At 36.2% G+C, this 18,640-nt stretch overlaps 1 protein-coding gene across 2 annotated transcripts in view; it reads left to right on the forward strand.

Annotated features, from left to right (window-relative positions):
• Positions 1–18,640, forward strand: part of gig (TSC complex subunit tuberin) — a 121,428-nt gene that overhangs the window by 18,095 nt on the left and 84,693 nt on the right. For both annotated transcript variants that reach the window (XM_081731841.1, XM_081731840.1), the window contains exons 5-10: positions 7,346–7,543; positions 9,146–9,320; positions 10,493–10,693; positions 13,056–13,197; positions 15,211–15,362; positions 17,247–17,419. In XM_081731841.1, the coding sequence (XP_081587967.1) occupies positions 7,346–7,543; positions 9,146–9,320; positions 10,493–10,693; positions 13,056–13,197; positions 15,211–15,362; positions 17,247–17,419 (1,041 nt within the window). The remainder of the gene's footprint in view (positions 1–7,345; positions 7,544–9,145; positions 9,321–10,492; positions 10,694–13,055; positions 13,198–15,210; positions 15,363–17,246; positions 17,420–18,640) is intronic.

Genomic DNA, 18,640 nt, shown 5'->3' on the forward strand with positions numbered 1-18,640 from the left:
CATAAGGGCACATGTATTTATTTGATCAGACAATGGTCTCCGAAGGCTTGCTTTTGTTACAACCCGGTTAACAGTCCCACCAATTCCATCGCATGGGGACTTTCCAAGGCTGGTAGCAAAATTAAACCATTTTGCCACCATACCATGGAAATCACTTGCGTAGAAGTAAAGATTTAAGAAGGCTTTGCAGTTTTTATATTGAGCTCCACACCTATCAGTGAAATATTCCACTTTTGTTACGTGAGGAAAATTTTGTTTTAAATTCAACGTTACCAATTTCTGCGTTTGAAAGACTGTTGGTACGTCAGTTCCATATCATCTGAAACAATGCAGTAACTTTTGTGTTGAATAGTCATAATTAGTTGGGGGAATCACATTGGGATACAATAGTTTCCTTAATTCTAACAATAACAATATATACTACATTAGAACAGCAGCATAAGACTTTACTTGTTATAGATATACTAGATGATACGCCCACCGTTGTGTGGGGTAATATTTGGAAAATCTTCAAATACATGCACTCTGACTTTCGGAAAGATTGAGAGCGTTGAACCATGTAGTATTTTTTTTCTAGTGTCATGGACATTTTCAAAGAAAGAAAAAAAAAAGAAAACAAACTTCGCTATTGTTTGGAAATAAGAGCAGAGTGAATAGGGGTTTTGAGCCCTACGTATAGGTTGGTAGGGTGTCGAACACACACACACACACACACACATATATATATATATATATATATATATATATATATATATATATATATATATATATATATATATATATATATATATATATATACATTTACGAAATTGGGAGTTCAGTAATTAGGGATATTTGGTCCACACGGTTTCGTATATTTGTAATGTCGCACGTAATAATGCAAAGTATGGGCACAGATATGTCTAACGCTGTGACAGACAACCCTGATAACTGGGTTGCTTGGGAGGAGTGGTAATGCTCACAGGTGTATTTCCAGGATACCCATGAGTTCTTATACCATTTTTTGAGGGGGATATGTTAAATCGTATGGAAGTTATTGGAAAAAATATTTCTCAATCAGTTGGCAACACTGATTGGGATATCTCCTCAGTACTTGTATGGCCCCATCACAGTTTTTGTAAAGTGAAAACAGATGTAATAAGCTTACTGCAGAAAGTGGCACAGATACGTCTAACGCTGTGACAGGCAACCCTGAAATTGGTTGGCAACCCTGACAACTGGGTTGCTTGGGAGAAGTGGTAATGCTCACAGACGTGTTTCTAGGATACCGAAGAGTACTTATACCATTTTGGGGGCGAATATGTTAAATCGTATGGAAGTTATTCGAAAAAGTTTATTTCGCAATCAGTTGGCAACACTGACTGAGATATCTCCTCAGTCCTCAGTGCTGGGATGGCTCATCACAATTTTTGTATATGTGAAACTAGATGTAATAAGCTTTCAAACAAAAAGAAATTCATTGAAATCCATGATGAGGATTGGGGGGCGCAGTGGCTCAGTGGTAGAGCGTTTACCTCCGGTGCTTGGGGTCCCTGGTTCGATCCCTGCTCGTGCCATGTGGACTGTTGTGGACAAACACCGTGCTCGTGGGTTTTCTCGGGGTTCTCCCCTTCCTACATTCTTCATTACATTCATTTCTGATCATCACCGTCCTCTTTAGCATAACCGGCATAACCGTGGGACGTAAAACTCAAAGATTTCATTTATTTTTCATGATGTAGTGCGTGGAGTTAGCGTAAAAATATTTCACTTCCGGCTACCAGTGTGCAATTTTACACAGTTCTTATATGTATACCAAAGAACAGAAAACCACCGGGAGACACTCGATCCAATGTCCAGAACTCGTGTGATGACGTCATCAAAATGGCGGACAGCTTGATTCAAAAAATAAGTCATATCTCCGTTATTTATGGACCGATTTTCTTCAAACTTGGCTTATTTTAAAGAAAATTACATTTGCAATAAAACATGTTACCAAAATATTTCCTCTAAAATTAACCGTTTCGGAGTTATTTAAGAATTTAATAAATTAATGAGTATTTATTGAAGAAAAATACATAATAACTCCGAAACCCTTAGTTTTAGACGAAACACTTAGGTAACGTGTTATATTGTTAATTTCATTACCTTTAAAATGAGCTATTAATGAAGAAAATCGATCCATAAATAACTGAGATATCACATATAACGTGTTAATTACATTATTAAAATGGCGGTTACAACTTCTAACAGATAGCGACAAATTCAGCCAAAATACTTCACTTCCATATACCAGTTCCAAATTTTGCACAGTGTTTATATACATAATAAATAATTTTAAAATACCTGGGAGACACTTGATTTAACGCGCTGAACTCCTATGTTGACGTCATCAAAATGGCCGCCGGGATTAAAAACATAGGTTTGCTTAAATACAACTATCTCCCTTACCGATCATTTTATTGAGTCTTCCAATTGTTCCATTTGAAAGAGCATGAAATAAGCTAAAAGAATTTTATTCGATTTTAAATGGTTTATGGCGCTGACAACGTGGAAGGGGTAAAAAACAATGTTTTAAAATGGTTGCTGTTGGCTTAATATATTTTGCAATGACATTTCTGTTATTATAAGAGGCATTAACTCAAGTAAACACATTACATCCATTGCAATGTTGCATGCTTGTATATTTTTTTATGAGTGATTCATCTTTAATTATAAATTATACAACAAGAGAGTGAACATAAAAATAAAAATAGTTATTTACATCTTTTAGTGGATCCAATGCCCTCTTTTTACTGATTGGCAAAAATGAAAAAAAAAAATACTTTTCTTTTTTAGGAACGGTAACAGATATTTACAACAGTTTCTCACAATGAAAACATGTACAGTCCATATGGATTATTAACGCGGAAGCCACAACTATTGAAAACAATGTAAACTTTAAACAAAGTGAAAAGTTTGTAAGATTAAATTTAATTTCTGCATTGAACCTCACAACTACAAAGTAAAGTGCAAAGTTCGTGTATTTTTACACATTGACAGCGCGTGCAAATCTGTTTGCACTTGCATGCTATCAATTTATTTAGCTTTTCCATGGTGAAGTTTGGGCTTGTCGACCAGAAGGGCTCCTAGTCAACTGCGATCTTCTTCCATTCCCACTCACAAGGATCCAAGCGTTGACTGTTCCGTTGAACACAGTTTGTCCACAAAGAACATTGTAGTATGGCCCTCTTCAAGTGTTGCAACAGAGCGTTGCTGGTTGGTGGAATATTTTCAGTTGGTCTGTTTTGCTGGGTAAAGAGAATCCGCCTGGCCTCATTGTCGATCTCTGAAGAACTTGATGAATGGTACATAAGAACTACAAAGCGTTGAATGAGTAAAAACGTGTCGTTATCTTCAGAGATGTTGTCCAGAACTTGAAAATATGCCGCAAAAGCTTTGTCTACGTCCCGGAAAGTCATCCACGTTTTCCATGCAGTGGTTTTACCAATACTTGCAAAACTTGACACAGTGTCAACCCCCATAAATGCATGGAAGAAAGGCAAAAGATGCTGGAACTCCTAGTGGAACTTTGGTGTACAACTCGTGGATCGGAAGATATTGGAGGTGCTTTCCACTGCCGTATTCAATCCAAAATTCTTTCAGTGTATTGAGTCTAGAAAAGGCATATATAGCAATTACTACCACTATCAACAGTTACCACCATGACCTAAGAACAACCCGAGTATTCCATGGCATGTCATACATGAAGTAGGAGACGGGCATCGGCTTCTTCATGGAATTCGGAAGATATAGCTTCAAATATCGCCTCCATTTGCGATCCAATTACCATGTCTCTGTAGGTGCAAATGACCTTTTTCCCGGCGGAGAGATCCATTTTGACCAGGTTTTCAGCTAAAAATTCAGGGTTGTTCTTTGTTTTTACTGTGAGCAAGGAACTTACTGAAAGATTTGGGGATGACAACATTAGATTTTACATTTATTCTGAGCCCAAACCGTCTCGACTGTCTTACGTCATTTTCTAGGCTTCCTTCTAGGTAACGGTCAAAAACTAGGTCAACTCTTTCCACAGATCTTATTCTCATTAGAATGTATGGTTTAACAATCTGATTGCAGTACTCTTGAAATGTCCGGCTGGATTTAGGGACAAGCATATGGATCAAGGCTGCTGCATCGATTATGAGCGAAGAAACTTCGGGCTCATGAGCAGTGGTCACCCGAACTCCACTTGACTCGACGATACAGGATACCACGTCGGATTTTTTTAATTGGTTTTCCGAGCTTACTGCGGACGGATATGGAAGGTGGACATGAGCTATTTTCATGGGTAAAGAACTTTTTGACGTCAATTTCCCTTGATTGACTAGAAGGTACAACTTGGCAAAAAGAGTACTGTCTTTTCTCAGGTCTACTATTTTCTGCTTGTCTTTGGACTTAACTGTAACTTTCTTAGCACTCATCAAGGAATGGTTGTTTCTTTTGATGACTTCATGGATGGAAACTTTTCTAAGGATCAACCGATCTCTGTCAAACGTATCAAATTGGCTTTTCCCTGTAGCATTTGCCGACATTACGCTCATAGCATTTTCTTTGGGAGAATGATTCTACTGCTGTTGGCTGTAGTTAACTCGTCATCTTCGAAAGGGTTGCCGTGTGATTCAAAGACTTCAACAAGGGCAGAAACATTGTTTTGGAACTTCTTATGAAAACTTATGAGTATTTTTATGATGCTCCTCGGAAGTGATGTTTGATTTCAGGTTCCGATCGTTTTCGAACTCTCCAATCATGCGGTAACTTCGTGTCCTGCAACCATCCATTGTAATAATCCCTTCTCTTGACTTAGACGGGATAGGTTAATTGAAGAATTTTTAATTAGTTTGTTGTTCTGCTCATGTAACTGGTCATGTGCCATCCTGGAAAATTTTCTTTTAGTTTTGCAGCCAGATATATTTCCGTTTTGAAACTCACGGAACATTGTTGGATGCATCTCTGGCAGTTGCTTTAAGTTGTACAAAAACACTGGCAGCCATCGCGCATAGTTAGTATGATCGAGAGCATACATCCATGGACAAATTTATCCAGAGTAGAAATAAAGTCTATCAAACTGCCCTGTCGAATGCTGCGGACCTAATCTAAAAGGAGCCATTCTAGCACCATGGTGGTCTTCCAGTACATTGTGTGATAGAATATTTGTTTCTTTTCTAAAAATTCGGTAACAGAAGTCACCACTAGCAAAAACAAAATAAATATTTTTGCGTTTTCTTCAAGCAGAAACTTTTGCCATCTACTAGAAGAAAATGTACGGATCATCTTTTCATCCACTTCCAAGTTGTCATCGCCATATATAGTTCATAAACCATTTACCTATAAACTAAATCGAATAACATTTTTGTAGCATATTTCATGCTCTTTCAAATGGAACAATTGGAAGACTCAATAAAATGATCGGTAAGGGAGATAGTTGTATTTAAACAAACCTATGTTTTTAATCCCGGCGGCCATTTTGATGACGTCAACATAGGAGTTCAGCGCGTTAAATCAAGTGTCTCCCAGGTATTTTAAAATTATTTATTATGTATATAAACACTGTGCAAAATTTGGAACTGGTATATGGAAGTGAAGTATTTTGGCTGAATTTGTCGCTATCTGTTAGAAGTTGTGACCGCCATTTTAATAATGTAATTAACACGTTATATGTGATATCTCAGTTATTTATGGATCGATTTTCTTCATTAATAGCTCATTTTAAAGGTAATAAAATTAACAATATAACACGTTACCTAAGTGTTTCGTCTAAAACTAAGGGTTTCGGAGTTATTATGTATTTTTCTTCAATAAATACTCATTAATTTATTAAATTCTTAAATAATTCCGAAACGGTTAATTTTAGAGGAAGTATTTTGGTAACATGTTTTATTGCAAATTTAATTTCCTTTAAAATGAGCCAAGTTTGAAGAAAATCGGTCCATAAATAACGGAGATATGACTTATTTTTTGAATCGAGCTGTCCGCCATTTTGATGACGTCATCACATGAGTTCCGGACGTCAGATCAAGTGTCTCCCGGCGGATTCTTTTCCTTTGGTATACATATAAGAACTGTGTAAAATTGCAGACTGGTAGCCGGAAGTGAAATATTTTGGTAGTTTCTGACACTAACTCCATGCACTAATGGGGATTCTGAGAAATAAAGGTTTGAAGTTTACAAAATGGCATTCTAGTTTTTTCCCTCAAAATGTTACCTTTCAAATGACTTTATACATTTTCTATCAACTCTATGGCAAGTTTTCATTTTTTTAATGGTAAACAACTTCAAGACAATCTAATTTTTTTTAAAAAAAAGAAAAAAGAATCCTGTTTCTGGCATTAATAGAAACCGAAATATGATTGTTTTAGTGTTCTTACAAAACGAGGAAATATCATGTCGCGACTGTTAAAAATGGATTTTCTTCTGATTTTTGAAATGGAGTAACTTCTGAACCGCTGATGGAATTGCAATAAAAGTACATACTTGCAATTAGCATAAAATGTTTTATAACTCTACCAAATTTCATCCAAATCTGCGACAGTGGGTTAAATTTCTCCAAATTTTGGTTGAATTGACGTGGAATGACCCTATATTAGTTTAACGGTTTATGCTTTTAACTTTTGGGATACAAATGCGATAAGCAGGTGAATTACAAGAAATTGGTATACTTCGTTCAAATTTAAACGCATGGAATTCGTTGTTTTTAAAAACATTTCTAGTCAATAGTTAGGCTATGAAGAACGAGTTGTACTATTATTGTAGGCTCCGAACTAGGCGAGTCTTAAATACGGTGGTTTTCGGGTGCATAGACCATCATACAAGATTACTCGCACAGAACAGACATTTGCCCAACACACTATTTTGCCTCTGAGAAAGGGGTTACAGAATATCTAGTGCTCGAGTAATTAGCCGAAACTAGGACCAAATAGTGTAATCGAGGGTCAAACTGACAACCTTACGCCTCAGGGGTGAGTGCTTTTAAGACTTAAGCCGCTAAATTAATTTTGTAATATTGTAATTAATCTTGGAAATGAATTTTTTCGGACGATTTTCTCAAAAACGACTCAGGCGATATTGTTCATATTTTATAAACAACTATTTTATTAATAACTGTATAATGTTGCCTAAATTATTCTTTACGAATATGTTTACAAGGGGTGTTTTTTTAAAGACTGCTTTCTCGTAAACGACTCAGGCAATTTTGTTTCTATTTTATAAAAATATATTTCATTATATTCCTATAATGTTGCATAAATAATTTCATGAGAATATTGTAAGGATCCCCACATCACGACAAAAGCTGCTGTTTGTTAATAAATTCTTGTTTTCGTCTTTCTAGATTAGATCTACTGAAGAGCCTCACAGAAAATGGAAAAGATATCCTATATTTTGAGGAGGATGTAGGACCCTTTTTATTACAATGGATGCCAGCTGTGATTGGTGCTGAGAAGACGCAAGATTTTCTGGCCATGCTTGTCAATGTCATAAAGTACAACGCAGCTTATATTAACGAAGATGTGATAGCAGGCTTAATACAGTATGTAGATTCCGCAAATTTCAGATTTATTGTAAGCTGTAGCATTACCATCGAAATCCAGTAATCATATCCGGAGTTTCTTTCTGGTACCTTACTTTTACTGTATGTTATTGGAGGTTCAAATCCTACAATCCCTCGACTAGAAATAAGTAACAACTTTGTTGTCGTTTTAATAAGTCCCGTCCTTCATAACTTCGATGTCTTATCAGCGCGTAAATCACGTTCACAAAATACAGTGCAAACCGTACTTGCGAGTTATTGCATCTAAAATTCACTTGACATGTTGTTTTGGGTTGCATCTAACAATTCGCTTGAGACAAGCTAAAATAAACTTGAAAAATTTCTAATTTAGTATAAGTTCCCTCGTTTTAGGTTTATTTTCCAATAAATTCTAGAGAGATTAATTCTAAATCGCTGTATCCAAGTCACTGTTTTTCTGTTTTTTGTAACTCTATATTAACATTAGACCCGGGTTCGATTCCCGGCGGGAGCTCATGTGGTTCGGACTTCACGTTAATCAGTAGGTCCCGTTTCATATAGCTTCGCTGCTGAAAGGGACGTTAAACTCAAAATCAACTCTATATAAACATCAAAATTGCTGTGAACAATGTAGCCAGTAACATTAGGGCTACATATGTAGTAAAATAATAAGAACAATACATAAGTATTGAGAAAGATAGGCAATCATACATAACGATAAAATTTTATGCTATGTTCATAAATTACCTCTGTTGAGGGGAGGAAAAAAAGTAAGATCTTGTTGTGAAAAATAACTTAATCCATTGTATGCCCCTCAGGATGCGTAACCGAGTCTTTTCACTCAAAATATTGTAGGAAACGTTGACGATGCTCAATAAGTAATTAAATTTTAGTGCCTATTTTTCACCGTTTTGTTCTTAAACATTTGGTTTCTAGTAATTATGATCTTGGGTTTACACTGTAATTTTCATAGTACAGAAATAGAAAGAAGAAAAAAAAAACTTTAAAATGACTATGTACAAAACGATTAAAGTAGAAACCCTTAGTTTAATTTAAATAAAGGAAACCTGTACAATGGGATTTCATTATTTAGAATTCTATCTGTAAACATTAATAGTGAAAAAGTACGTCTTAAACCCATTTCGACCGAAACTACCAAGGAATTACTAAAAATTGGGGAGTTGGGAAATGCATAATTGTGATTTACCAACATCGATGTTTTAGAACAGGTTATTTAAAGCTGTGTCAGCAGCTTACCAGTAAAGTGAGTGTTTCCCACTTTTGATTCTTTTGTACATAGTTATTCCGAACAGTTTAATTAATTTTAGTGTTATAAAAACTACAAAGTTAGCTCAAAATCATAATTACACGCTAAAGATTGTAGCTGTGCAAATGATGAAGTAAAATACTTTTGGACTCAAATAGGGTTCTTAAGTGGACTTGCTGATGGTTACATGTAGAAATTATTACCACAATAAATTAAATTACTGCCCAAATTGATAAGCAATTTATTTAATCTTTCATTGTCTTATTATTATTATTATTGCTTTACCTGTGTCCCTGTGTCTGCTTTAGATTTCCTATTGAAATTGTGAATATAAAAAGTATTTTGTATTTTTTTAGAAACACGTGCTTTTTGTGTTGTTGGACGAATGTAAGTGAAGTGGTGCTAACCTGTCTGCAAGTATTAGACAGCGTGGTGTGTTACAGTAATTTGCCTCCAGAATCTCTTCATACATTTATATGTTCCTTATGCCGTACTGTGAATGTGGAAGCATATTGCCAGAGTAGTTGGAAGGTAAGCTTTCTTATTATATATAACTTATCTCAAATTACGAATTGCTGTGGCTCAGTGGTAAAGCATGGGCTTCCTGGTTCTATCCCAACTCGCACCAAGTGGACTTTGTGGTGAACAAACACTGTGTGCGTGAATTTTTTTTGAGGTTCTCCCGTTTCCTCTCTCTTTCTTCATTCCATTATTTCATTCATTCTCATCATCACGGTCTCCTTTGCCCTCTGTACTTAACCATGTGACGTTAAACTAGGAATTTCATTTCATTATCTTAAATTAGTTTATTTCAAAATTATCACGAAACAATCTATATAACAAACCGTTTCACTTACATTTTATTTATTTATTTATTTATTTGAAAGTTTAGTTCTATGTCTCACGATTGTACACCGAGGCTAACGGAGATGGTGATGGTGAGATGGCGAGTAATTGTGGCATGGCGGAAGTGGGAGGAAACGGGACAACTCCAAGAAAACCCATGCACACGGTGTCTGTCCACCACAAAGCCACTTGGCAGGACCTGGGATCGAACCAGGATCACGCACCTGAAGTGAGCCATCGAGGCCCGACAAGGGAATTCGATAGTTTCATAGTATTTTAAGTAGGAATATGACATTAAATGTACGTACAAAATTTAATAAAACCCAATGTTGCTCAATAAAATCCACTGTGCTTTTTTTAACTGATTCTTTTACAACGCTGGTTACAAATGAGTAAAATTTCTACATATAACAGAAAATTACCTAAGACTTCTTGAAAATCTGTGTAAGTTTTTCTCAACAGTAAGAATTACAAAAGAAGAACCTAGTCCAAGGAATTTACATTTTTATATTAATAAACTAGTGCAAAAAGAAAATTCTGAGAAGTGGAATGTGTTGCGCGTAAGTTGTCCGGATTTGTTGTGGAAGTTGTCAGGAAATACCATAACAGTATAGTTAATAATACATTAAATATTAGACGCAGTAAATAAAATAATACGTTTACAAATTATTATGTAAATTTACATTGAAAAGTGTAAGTTGTCCGGATTTGTTGTGGAAGTTGTCAGGAAATACCATAACAGTATAGTTAATAATACATTAAATATTAGACGCAGTAAATAAAATAATACGTTTACAAATTATTATGTAAATTTACATTGAAAAGTGTACTGATTATTAATATATATGTTATTCCAGATAATGAGAAACCTCTTGGGAACTCACATGGGACACAGCTCTTTGTATACAATGTGTAGGCTCTTGCAAGATTCAAGCTATCAACATGATGTTGCACTTTTGCGAGGCGCTGTCTTTTACATTAATATGGGCCTTTGGGGAACAAAGCGAGTGACGTCATTGAAATGTACACCTACTTCTGTTCTGCCGTCATTTTTACAGGTAATTTTGTGTGAGATAAAGTATTATATATACTTTATGACATGATAACGTATAAGTATGATAAAGTACAAGTCGGCTGGTAGTCCCTGCCCCTAAGGTGTATGCACCCTGAGCTTTTTAGTAATAATTAATTAATTAAGTTGTTTGTTTCAAAATAACCTTTGGAATTTTAAAAGATGGAAGGTTTATTTTGGTGAAACTACTAGAAGTTGCACACACAGAGCTAATGATAATTAATAAAAGTTAGGTTCACGGGAATTCTTCAGTCAACGGTTGAGTTTTACTTTTCTTGATGAAACTATGTTAAACAGAAGAAGTTGGATACTATTTTCTTTTACGCCTTTCTTTTCTAATACACAGTATACCGACGCTTGAATGGTAAAGACCTCGACCAGAGCAATAGTTATCACTCAAATATATTACTTGGGTTAAGCTACAGTTAAAAAATCCCGTTGGGATTGGAGGTTCAGGTGTCGTACGCATGAACGATCTAAACATCACCATTGAGTCACAGGAACCAAATGTCTTGTCTAATCCATTACGTACTTCCGAACCAGATTGTTACGAAAATATTTAAGATGATGAGCAGGGTCAATGCCAGAAACTCCGCAGCGTCCATGAAGCGTAGATAACAGTTGCTTTAGATGGAGTACAAAGGGTAATATCAGGCGTTCTAATTTCCTCCGAGAGTGGTAGGCTTACAATTTACCGTCCATTTTCATTTCTCAAAATGTTTGTATTATAGGAATATCGTGATGCTTTACACGGATCCTATGGATCATATTACAATTCTGGTTGACCGACTTCATAGTTGGTCCGGCAGTCAGTATACATCATATATGTGCTAGAATCCGTAGGGGTCTGAACAAAACTAGGAGGACAGTTAATTCTTTCGTGTATGTGATCAAATAGTTTCAACCGGGAGAGTTTAATGCATCAGTCAAAGTGAGAATGCAGGTGACGCGCGAACTCGAGAACATTCCGGAACTCATTACCATAGATGGAGCTATGCAGTTTCAGGACCATAGTTTCATGCATGGCTTATACAAGTGCCTTTTCTCTACACTTGGCTGCTCAGTTTCAATGGACGAAGGTAAGTATCAGTAAGGGAATGGCCAGTCACAGACAGGGATTACTCATATTCACAGTGAAGAACAGTTCCACTACTAATCTGAATTCCTTAAGCTTCCTCGCCGATCACAGGAAACCACAGGTGATTCATAGATGGTCTTCCGAAAGGAGTCTTCTTAAGGTAAGGAACTAATTCCTCATCGAAAAGGTTACGTCAGATGATTCTGAGGAGCTCAGGATAAGGAGGTGTCAAACTCGAAAAGGGCTCCTGCCACTGTGCGTACTCCTGTCTTCGCTGCTTCCTTTCGGTTGAGGGAAGCCAGCTTTACAGTCAAAGATGCATGAAAGCCAAGGTGACCAAAAACTAATTTTAATGTAAGAAGTGAGTTGAAGCCTCTCATTATCTAAGTCGGTGATAGTAACAATGCTATCATGGCCGAGTGGCTAAGGCGCGTGGTCCTGGATTCGATTCCCAATGAAGTTAATAGGTTCAGATTTAGCTAGTGGTTCGAATTCCACTTCTAAACCAATAAGTCCCGTTTCATACAGCCTTAATACTGAAAAGAGACATTAAACCTCAATCAGCTAATCATCTTTTGGGATAGAAAGCTCAAGCAATCTAGAAAGCTCAATCCCCGTTAACAACTTTCTCCATTAACTGATTTTTCCAATGGGTCCTTAGAAGAGGGATGGGAGAAGAAAGAAGAGGGATATGGAGGAAGTCCTCCGTCACCCTCCGAAACAATTTCTCGGCAGAGTGAGGATGTGAAAACAACGTAGGCGAGGTACCTGGACACTAAATCAAGGACTTAGAGGCATTTTCTGTCTCTTGTGACACCCACTCTTTAGAGAGAACACAGAGATCGAAGGAAACCTCTGTCTTATCCACCTTCTTTTAGTAAGTCGAGCATATATTGAAGAATTTCCTGATTTATAGGGTCTTGCTTTCGATGGATCCAGATTAGAATGTTCTCAGGAATGATTTCGGCTGTACCTTGGTTGATTTGATCTACTCGTCATGGGTTATCAGCTTTTCCTCAGGAGTCCACCTAACAAGAGTTCGAAAGCATTAGATGTTAGAAATTACATGAAAAAGATACTTTATGTTATGATTTCATATCTTGTTCATTCAGCCACGTTCTTTGATTAATTAAGGTAGTTTTCAATATAACAGTTTGAGAGTGAACTTAGCTCAGTTTGTATTTCACTTAAGCTGATGCCGTTTCGAATCTGTTCCTTTATTTGTGTACTATCTTATATGATTGAAATGTACTTTGTTTTCCAATTGCAGGGTATAAAATGTAATCATACCGTGGTGGTGTATGAAGTAATGCTGAGCATTCAGAGACTTGTTAATAAATACGGACTTGAACTTCAAGATCCAGCATGGGATATTGTGCTCTCTATAATCGAAGTAGTAATCAATCATATAGGTACGTTTACGGTGCATTTATTGTGTCTACAGGGTTTACTAATAAGAACGTTTCATATCAGAACGTTTCATATTTATTTTTTAATTGTGAAAATCAATAAGTGGCATTATATTTTGAAGACAATGTTATTTAAATGTCTTCTGTTTTGGTGGTTGGAATGGATTCTAAAAGTACAATTTTGCATCACACATACAATGGTGCAGTCAATTTCTCGTGGCTTATTCGTAGAGACCTGAGACAACCCAATAGAAAGTAATCTAGTGGGGAGTGATCACGTGATCTGGGCCACAGTTCACACCACCATTTCTCAGCCGTGTCCGGGAAACTTTTCGTACAATAAGTTCAGAGTAATACAAGATGAACCTGAAAGATGTGCTTAAACTTCAGGAGGTGATTCCTGACATCAAAAAAGACTTAAAGTCCTTTGTATATTGTCGAATTCCGCGTCGTGTACGAGTGACAAGGTTGCCAACTTGGAATCGAAACTCGAATTCTCACAATTGGAACGGAATAGAAAGATATGCACAGCGTACGCGACCCGGATTCGACAACATTCAAAAATACTTTTTGTATTCCATTTTCTCCGAAGAAAGAGCATAAATATTTCATTATTTTGAAAACTACTTTTTTTTTTTTTTTTTTTTCCTTCTGGCAGTAAAGATCGCCATTTTATATATTATTTTTGAGATTTCTTAGATCTTTTGTCAAACGGACTCAAAAATTGACAACTCGGAAGATAAGTTGACGCTATCGAGTCTGTGAAATATACTGACAGTATTTTCAATGATTTTTGACTTACATTGAAACACATTTAAAACAAAACATTTTTCTTATGTGTATCTTAGTAACTCACTATTTTTAAACATACTTTTCTTTAAACCCATTTGGTAGTATCGGTGATCATTGTTTTTTTTTTTTAGAACGAAGTTATCCAATTCATTTACACACTACTATAGTACTCTTTGTGTTTACTGCTTGGCAAATCGTAGTTACCGTATGCATTTAGCATTTTGAATTCAGCCAAGATCTGAGCAGGTCCAATGACTGGTTAGCAGGGTAACCGAAATTTTATCTGGACAATAAATTGGACACAAGTACGTAATTTATAAGGTTACATTTACTGAAGTAGTGCACTACATGCTAACTTTAATTACTACAGAATTAATAGCTAGGTAATCGTTATATATTGTCGTTTTGAGAAGAATACTAAATACCGGAGTGTACACTGAGAACTGAACCCTTGATTGTAGGTTCTCAGTCTATCTAAATCTTAGGTTGATTTCTCACAGAATATTGCGAGAAATAGAAACAAACACGAGAATAGGAAACTGATAATTGAATGATAAGGAGGTTTTACTTCCATTATTTGCTCTTATAACGTGTATAAAGGCTGTGGTTGAGATACGAAGCAAGGAATCAGAAAATATCAGAAAAGGTTAATATAAAAAGACACTTATATTGTGATCTTTGTTGTGGTTGAAATAAACTTCGAAGGCTCCGCCTCTTCTTGATTTATGACAAACACCGGGTTTTCTCGGGGTTCTCCCGTTTGCTCCCACTTTCTTCATTCCACCATTTCACGCATCTCTCATCACCGTCTTCTTTAGCCTACCCGGCATAACCGTGGGACGTAAAACTTACAGATTTCATTTTATTTTCTTCTTGATTTACGTAACTTATATAACTGGTAGGAATGGCAAGTCTAGAGCTGAAATGTAGGACTTGTGTATTGAGTAAACATAGATAATACTTTTTATATAAAACTGCCGAATGCAATTCTCATGCCTTTCATACTTCTTTTGTCTGGAAGTTCCACGTGTATGTCTTATAGAATAAAATAAGTTTTGGGCTTATTTCAATAAACCGGATTAGATTTTGGAAACAACTTTGACTTAATTTATTCAGTTCAGACAATTGGTGAATTGTTTACATAGATTTTTTACAAAAGTTTAAATATTTATAATAATGTTGGGGTTTTAAAATCTGTAAACTATAATATTATTTTTATTTCAGAGACTGGTCCACAAACAGATCACATGGCTCTTGTTGCTAGTCATTTACATGATACAATATCAACGATAGAACAGTTGATGGAGTTAGGCCAGTTTAATGGTTCCGTGAAGAGACTTTTTGAACTGGTGGACAGATGCTCCGTAGGACGACCCGTAAGAATTTAGTTTCTAATAGTTGCATATAGGAGAGTATCACTGGTAGAGTTATTGGCTACCGTCGTCTCTATACAAGCACAAGTGTACTTATTTTACAGTGTTAATTGATTATTGTATTGTGCAACACTCATACTCTCTTTTTGAGTAAGTAGTAACACATAGTAGCTAATTGTAATTATACGGGTTTGACGTAAGCTTTGCCACACAAATCACTACACATGTATTTTATTTCTGGGTATTAGATTTAGTATTACAATTTATTCTGCCTATCCAAACTTAAAATAAATAAATAAATAAATAAAGTTTATTCTTTATTTTGAAGATAGAGTATGCTTTATTTCTAAGGAAGCTGGAACGGTGGCTCAGTAGTAGAGCGCTTATCTCTGATGCATGCAGTTCCTGGTTCGATTCTTGACCAAGTAAGTTTGTGGTGGAAAACATTGTGTCCATGGGTTTTCTCGGAGTACTCCCGTTTCCTCCTACATTCTCATTCCACATTTTTTTCCGCTGTCATTCACTTTCTTTAATCGTTCGTCTCTGTTAGTCTAAAGGGCATAATCGTGGGACGATGAACTGAAATGTTTCATTTTGATTTCATTTCTGGGGAACTTTGTACTATATATCATAGTATCATGGCTTGTACGAGGGGGAGTCAAATGAAAACCATAATTATTTTTTTAAATATTATTTATTGGTCACACAGGGTACAGAAGTAAATCACTTTTCAACATAGTCCCCTCCTCGTTCAATGCAAGTCCGCCAGCGCTTCGGAAGAGCCTGAATACCTGCAGAAAAAAAGTCTTTTGTGCGACGGCGCAACCACTCGTGCACCGCGTTGCGTACCTCTTCATCGGAGTGGAACTTCCTGCCGCCCATTGCTTCTTTGTTTCAGGCTGATGGTAATGCACCCATGTTTCGTCACCAGTGACGATTCGTGACAGGAAGGTATTACCGTCACGTTCAGCACGCCACAAAAGTTCTTCGCACGCATCAACAAGTCGCTGTTTCAGTTCAGGCGTCAGTTGTCGGGGCACCCATCTTGCAGACACCTTATGAAACTGGAGAACATCATTCACAATATGATGGGCCGATCCATGACTCATGTGTACACATGCTGCAATTTCGTCTATTGTCACACGGCGGTTTTCCAAACGCTGCTCCTCGCTGATGCATGTGGCTAGTGGGGCTGTCATTTTGGAACTGTTGTTGCGCCGGTGTTTGTGCATCTGCCGGCTGCTGCCACCTAGGAGACATCCGGCATACTATCGTAAACAGGCATGCCAACTTACAGCTCACTGGCGCCATATGCGGATTTTTATTTCTACTTTTATGGTTTTTAGTTGACTTACCCTCGTACAATTGTCATTGCTGCTTTTTACGTGAGATTAACGGTATTAGGATTTCTGTTATGATAAATGCTTCCCTGTTAAATGGGCTTAGAGGACACTTATATAAAATACATGCCTCTTCCCACCAGTATACAAGGTAGTTTGGATTGATGGAGGTTTTTGAGACTTCAAGGCAGCAAACTGGAACTCTCTCCCAACCCAGTATCGTCTCTTCTTCCTCTCCCTTTCCATGAAGATAAGGCGAAGACAAGCATGTAGATGAAAATACTACTTATTAAAAGGACTACGAAGGTGATGCATTATATTTACACAAAATATACTTTACATTATATAATATTAATTATTTTTCTGTTCTGAAGGTGTGATAAATTTCAAGAATAATTACGTTAATTTCAATTCTTGATGTCAAGTATAGACCCTTATTAAAGAATTATGTGGAAGTTCTTGTTTAAATTCTTTTCGTATTAGGTTTTCGTATAATATTGCATTTTATTATCATTAATTATAGTTTTTGCATATATATCTTTTGCAGGAAGGATCGATTTTGCGATTGATCAATAACGTAGCAAGTTCAATCGTGCCTACGAGACCAATGTGGCTGAGCAAATTGAAAGCCCTACTAGATAAATATTTTAAGTTGGAAACCAGAACAACTATCAGGGTGAAAGTGTTGGATGTTTTGTCTAACGTTATTCACACTCAAAGGTAAAGAAATACTAAAAACAATGTTTTGTACCCCCCCCCCCCCTTTCAGTTTAAAGTAAGGTGTAAGTTTCCAAAATTCATCTAAATTTTGGAAAGTTTACTTAATTTTCAAGACCTCCGAAAATATGGAAATTGCTGGATTTGTTCACTTTGAAACAAAGTGAATTGAATTGAGCATTGGGAACTTCATTCTACAACGCAAAGTGGGTAGAATTGGTAGTTTAAGAAGAAAAATATAACTTGTTTTTGTTTTATAAAACTTATTTTTAATTAGTGATAGTTTGAACCTACCTTATGTATTGCGTCTTTATTCCTATACTGTGTCAGCCACTTTGGCGTCGCTCTTAATAGGCCATTCACATATACAGATTCAATCACTCTATAAAAACATCTTGCTCATTAAGTGCAAGGGCTCTAAAATTGAAACTGCCCATGTGATAAACTTGTTACTTTTGTAGAAAATAAATTCTTATCAACGCAGTAAGGAAGATACGTACGCATAAAGAATAGTGATGTTAAAACAACTCTCTGAGGTAATAGTACTTCAGGATAAGATACGTACACAGTAAAAAATAGTGGTGTTAAAACACCTCTGAGGTAATCAGTTGAGGGTGTTATTTTAACACATTTTTAACGATGTCATACATATTTAGTAAGTGACAGTAATGATTTGTATTAGCTCTAATTTTTTTGCTATGAGCAAAGCTTTATGCGGTATGTATGACATCTACACCATGTAAGGAATAACATATTTCTTCTGTAATCCTTCAGAAAAAGAGCGTTGTTGTGAGCGTATGAATTTTCTCACAATATTTACACGAGTAACAATGCTACCATCTATAGTTCTTAAGTGCACTTTCTTCGTAGTACACATAGAAACCGCGTAAAGTCTTCCTCATACAAAAAAATTAAAAGAAACACAAATTTTCACTACCAGTTACTAGGAAATGATGCTATAATGTAAATGAAGGAGATACTCTCGGTGTTGAAATAACATACTGAAGTAATAGTCAAAATGTATGTGTTTATTTTTCACTGCATTTTTTGCTACGTAGGTTCAAACTGTAACTTCTAAAATACATTAGTTAGTTTAAGAATACATTAGTTAGTTTCTTTAATTAAACATTGCTTATGTTTTGTTTGTTCATGAGGTTCATGTAGTTCACTCGCTAACGCTCCCGCCTTTGGTGCGAGCGGTCCCGGGTTCGATTTCCGGTGGGG

The sequence above is a fragment of the Thermobia domestica genome, chromosome 11 (assembly GCF_964235325.1).
Source record: "Thermobia domestica chromosome 11, izTheDome1.hap1.1, whole genome shotgun sequence".
Lineage (NCBI taxonomy): Eukaryota > Metazoa > Arthropoda > Insecta > Zygentoma > Lepismatidae > Thermobia > Thermobia domestica.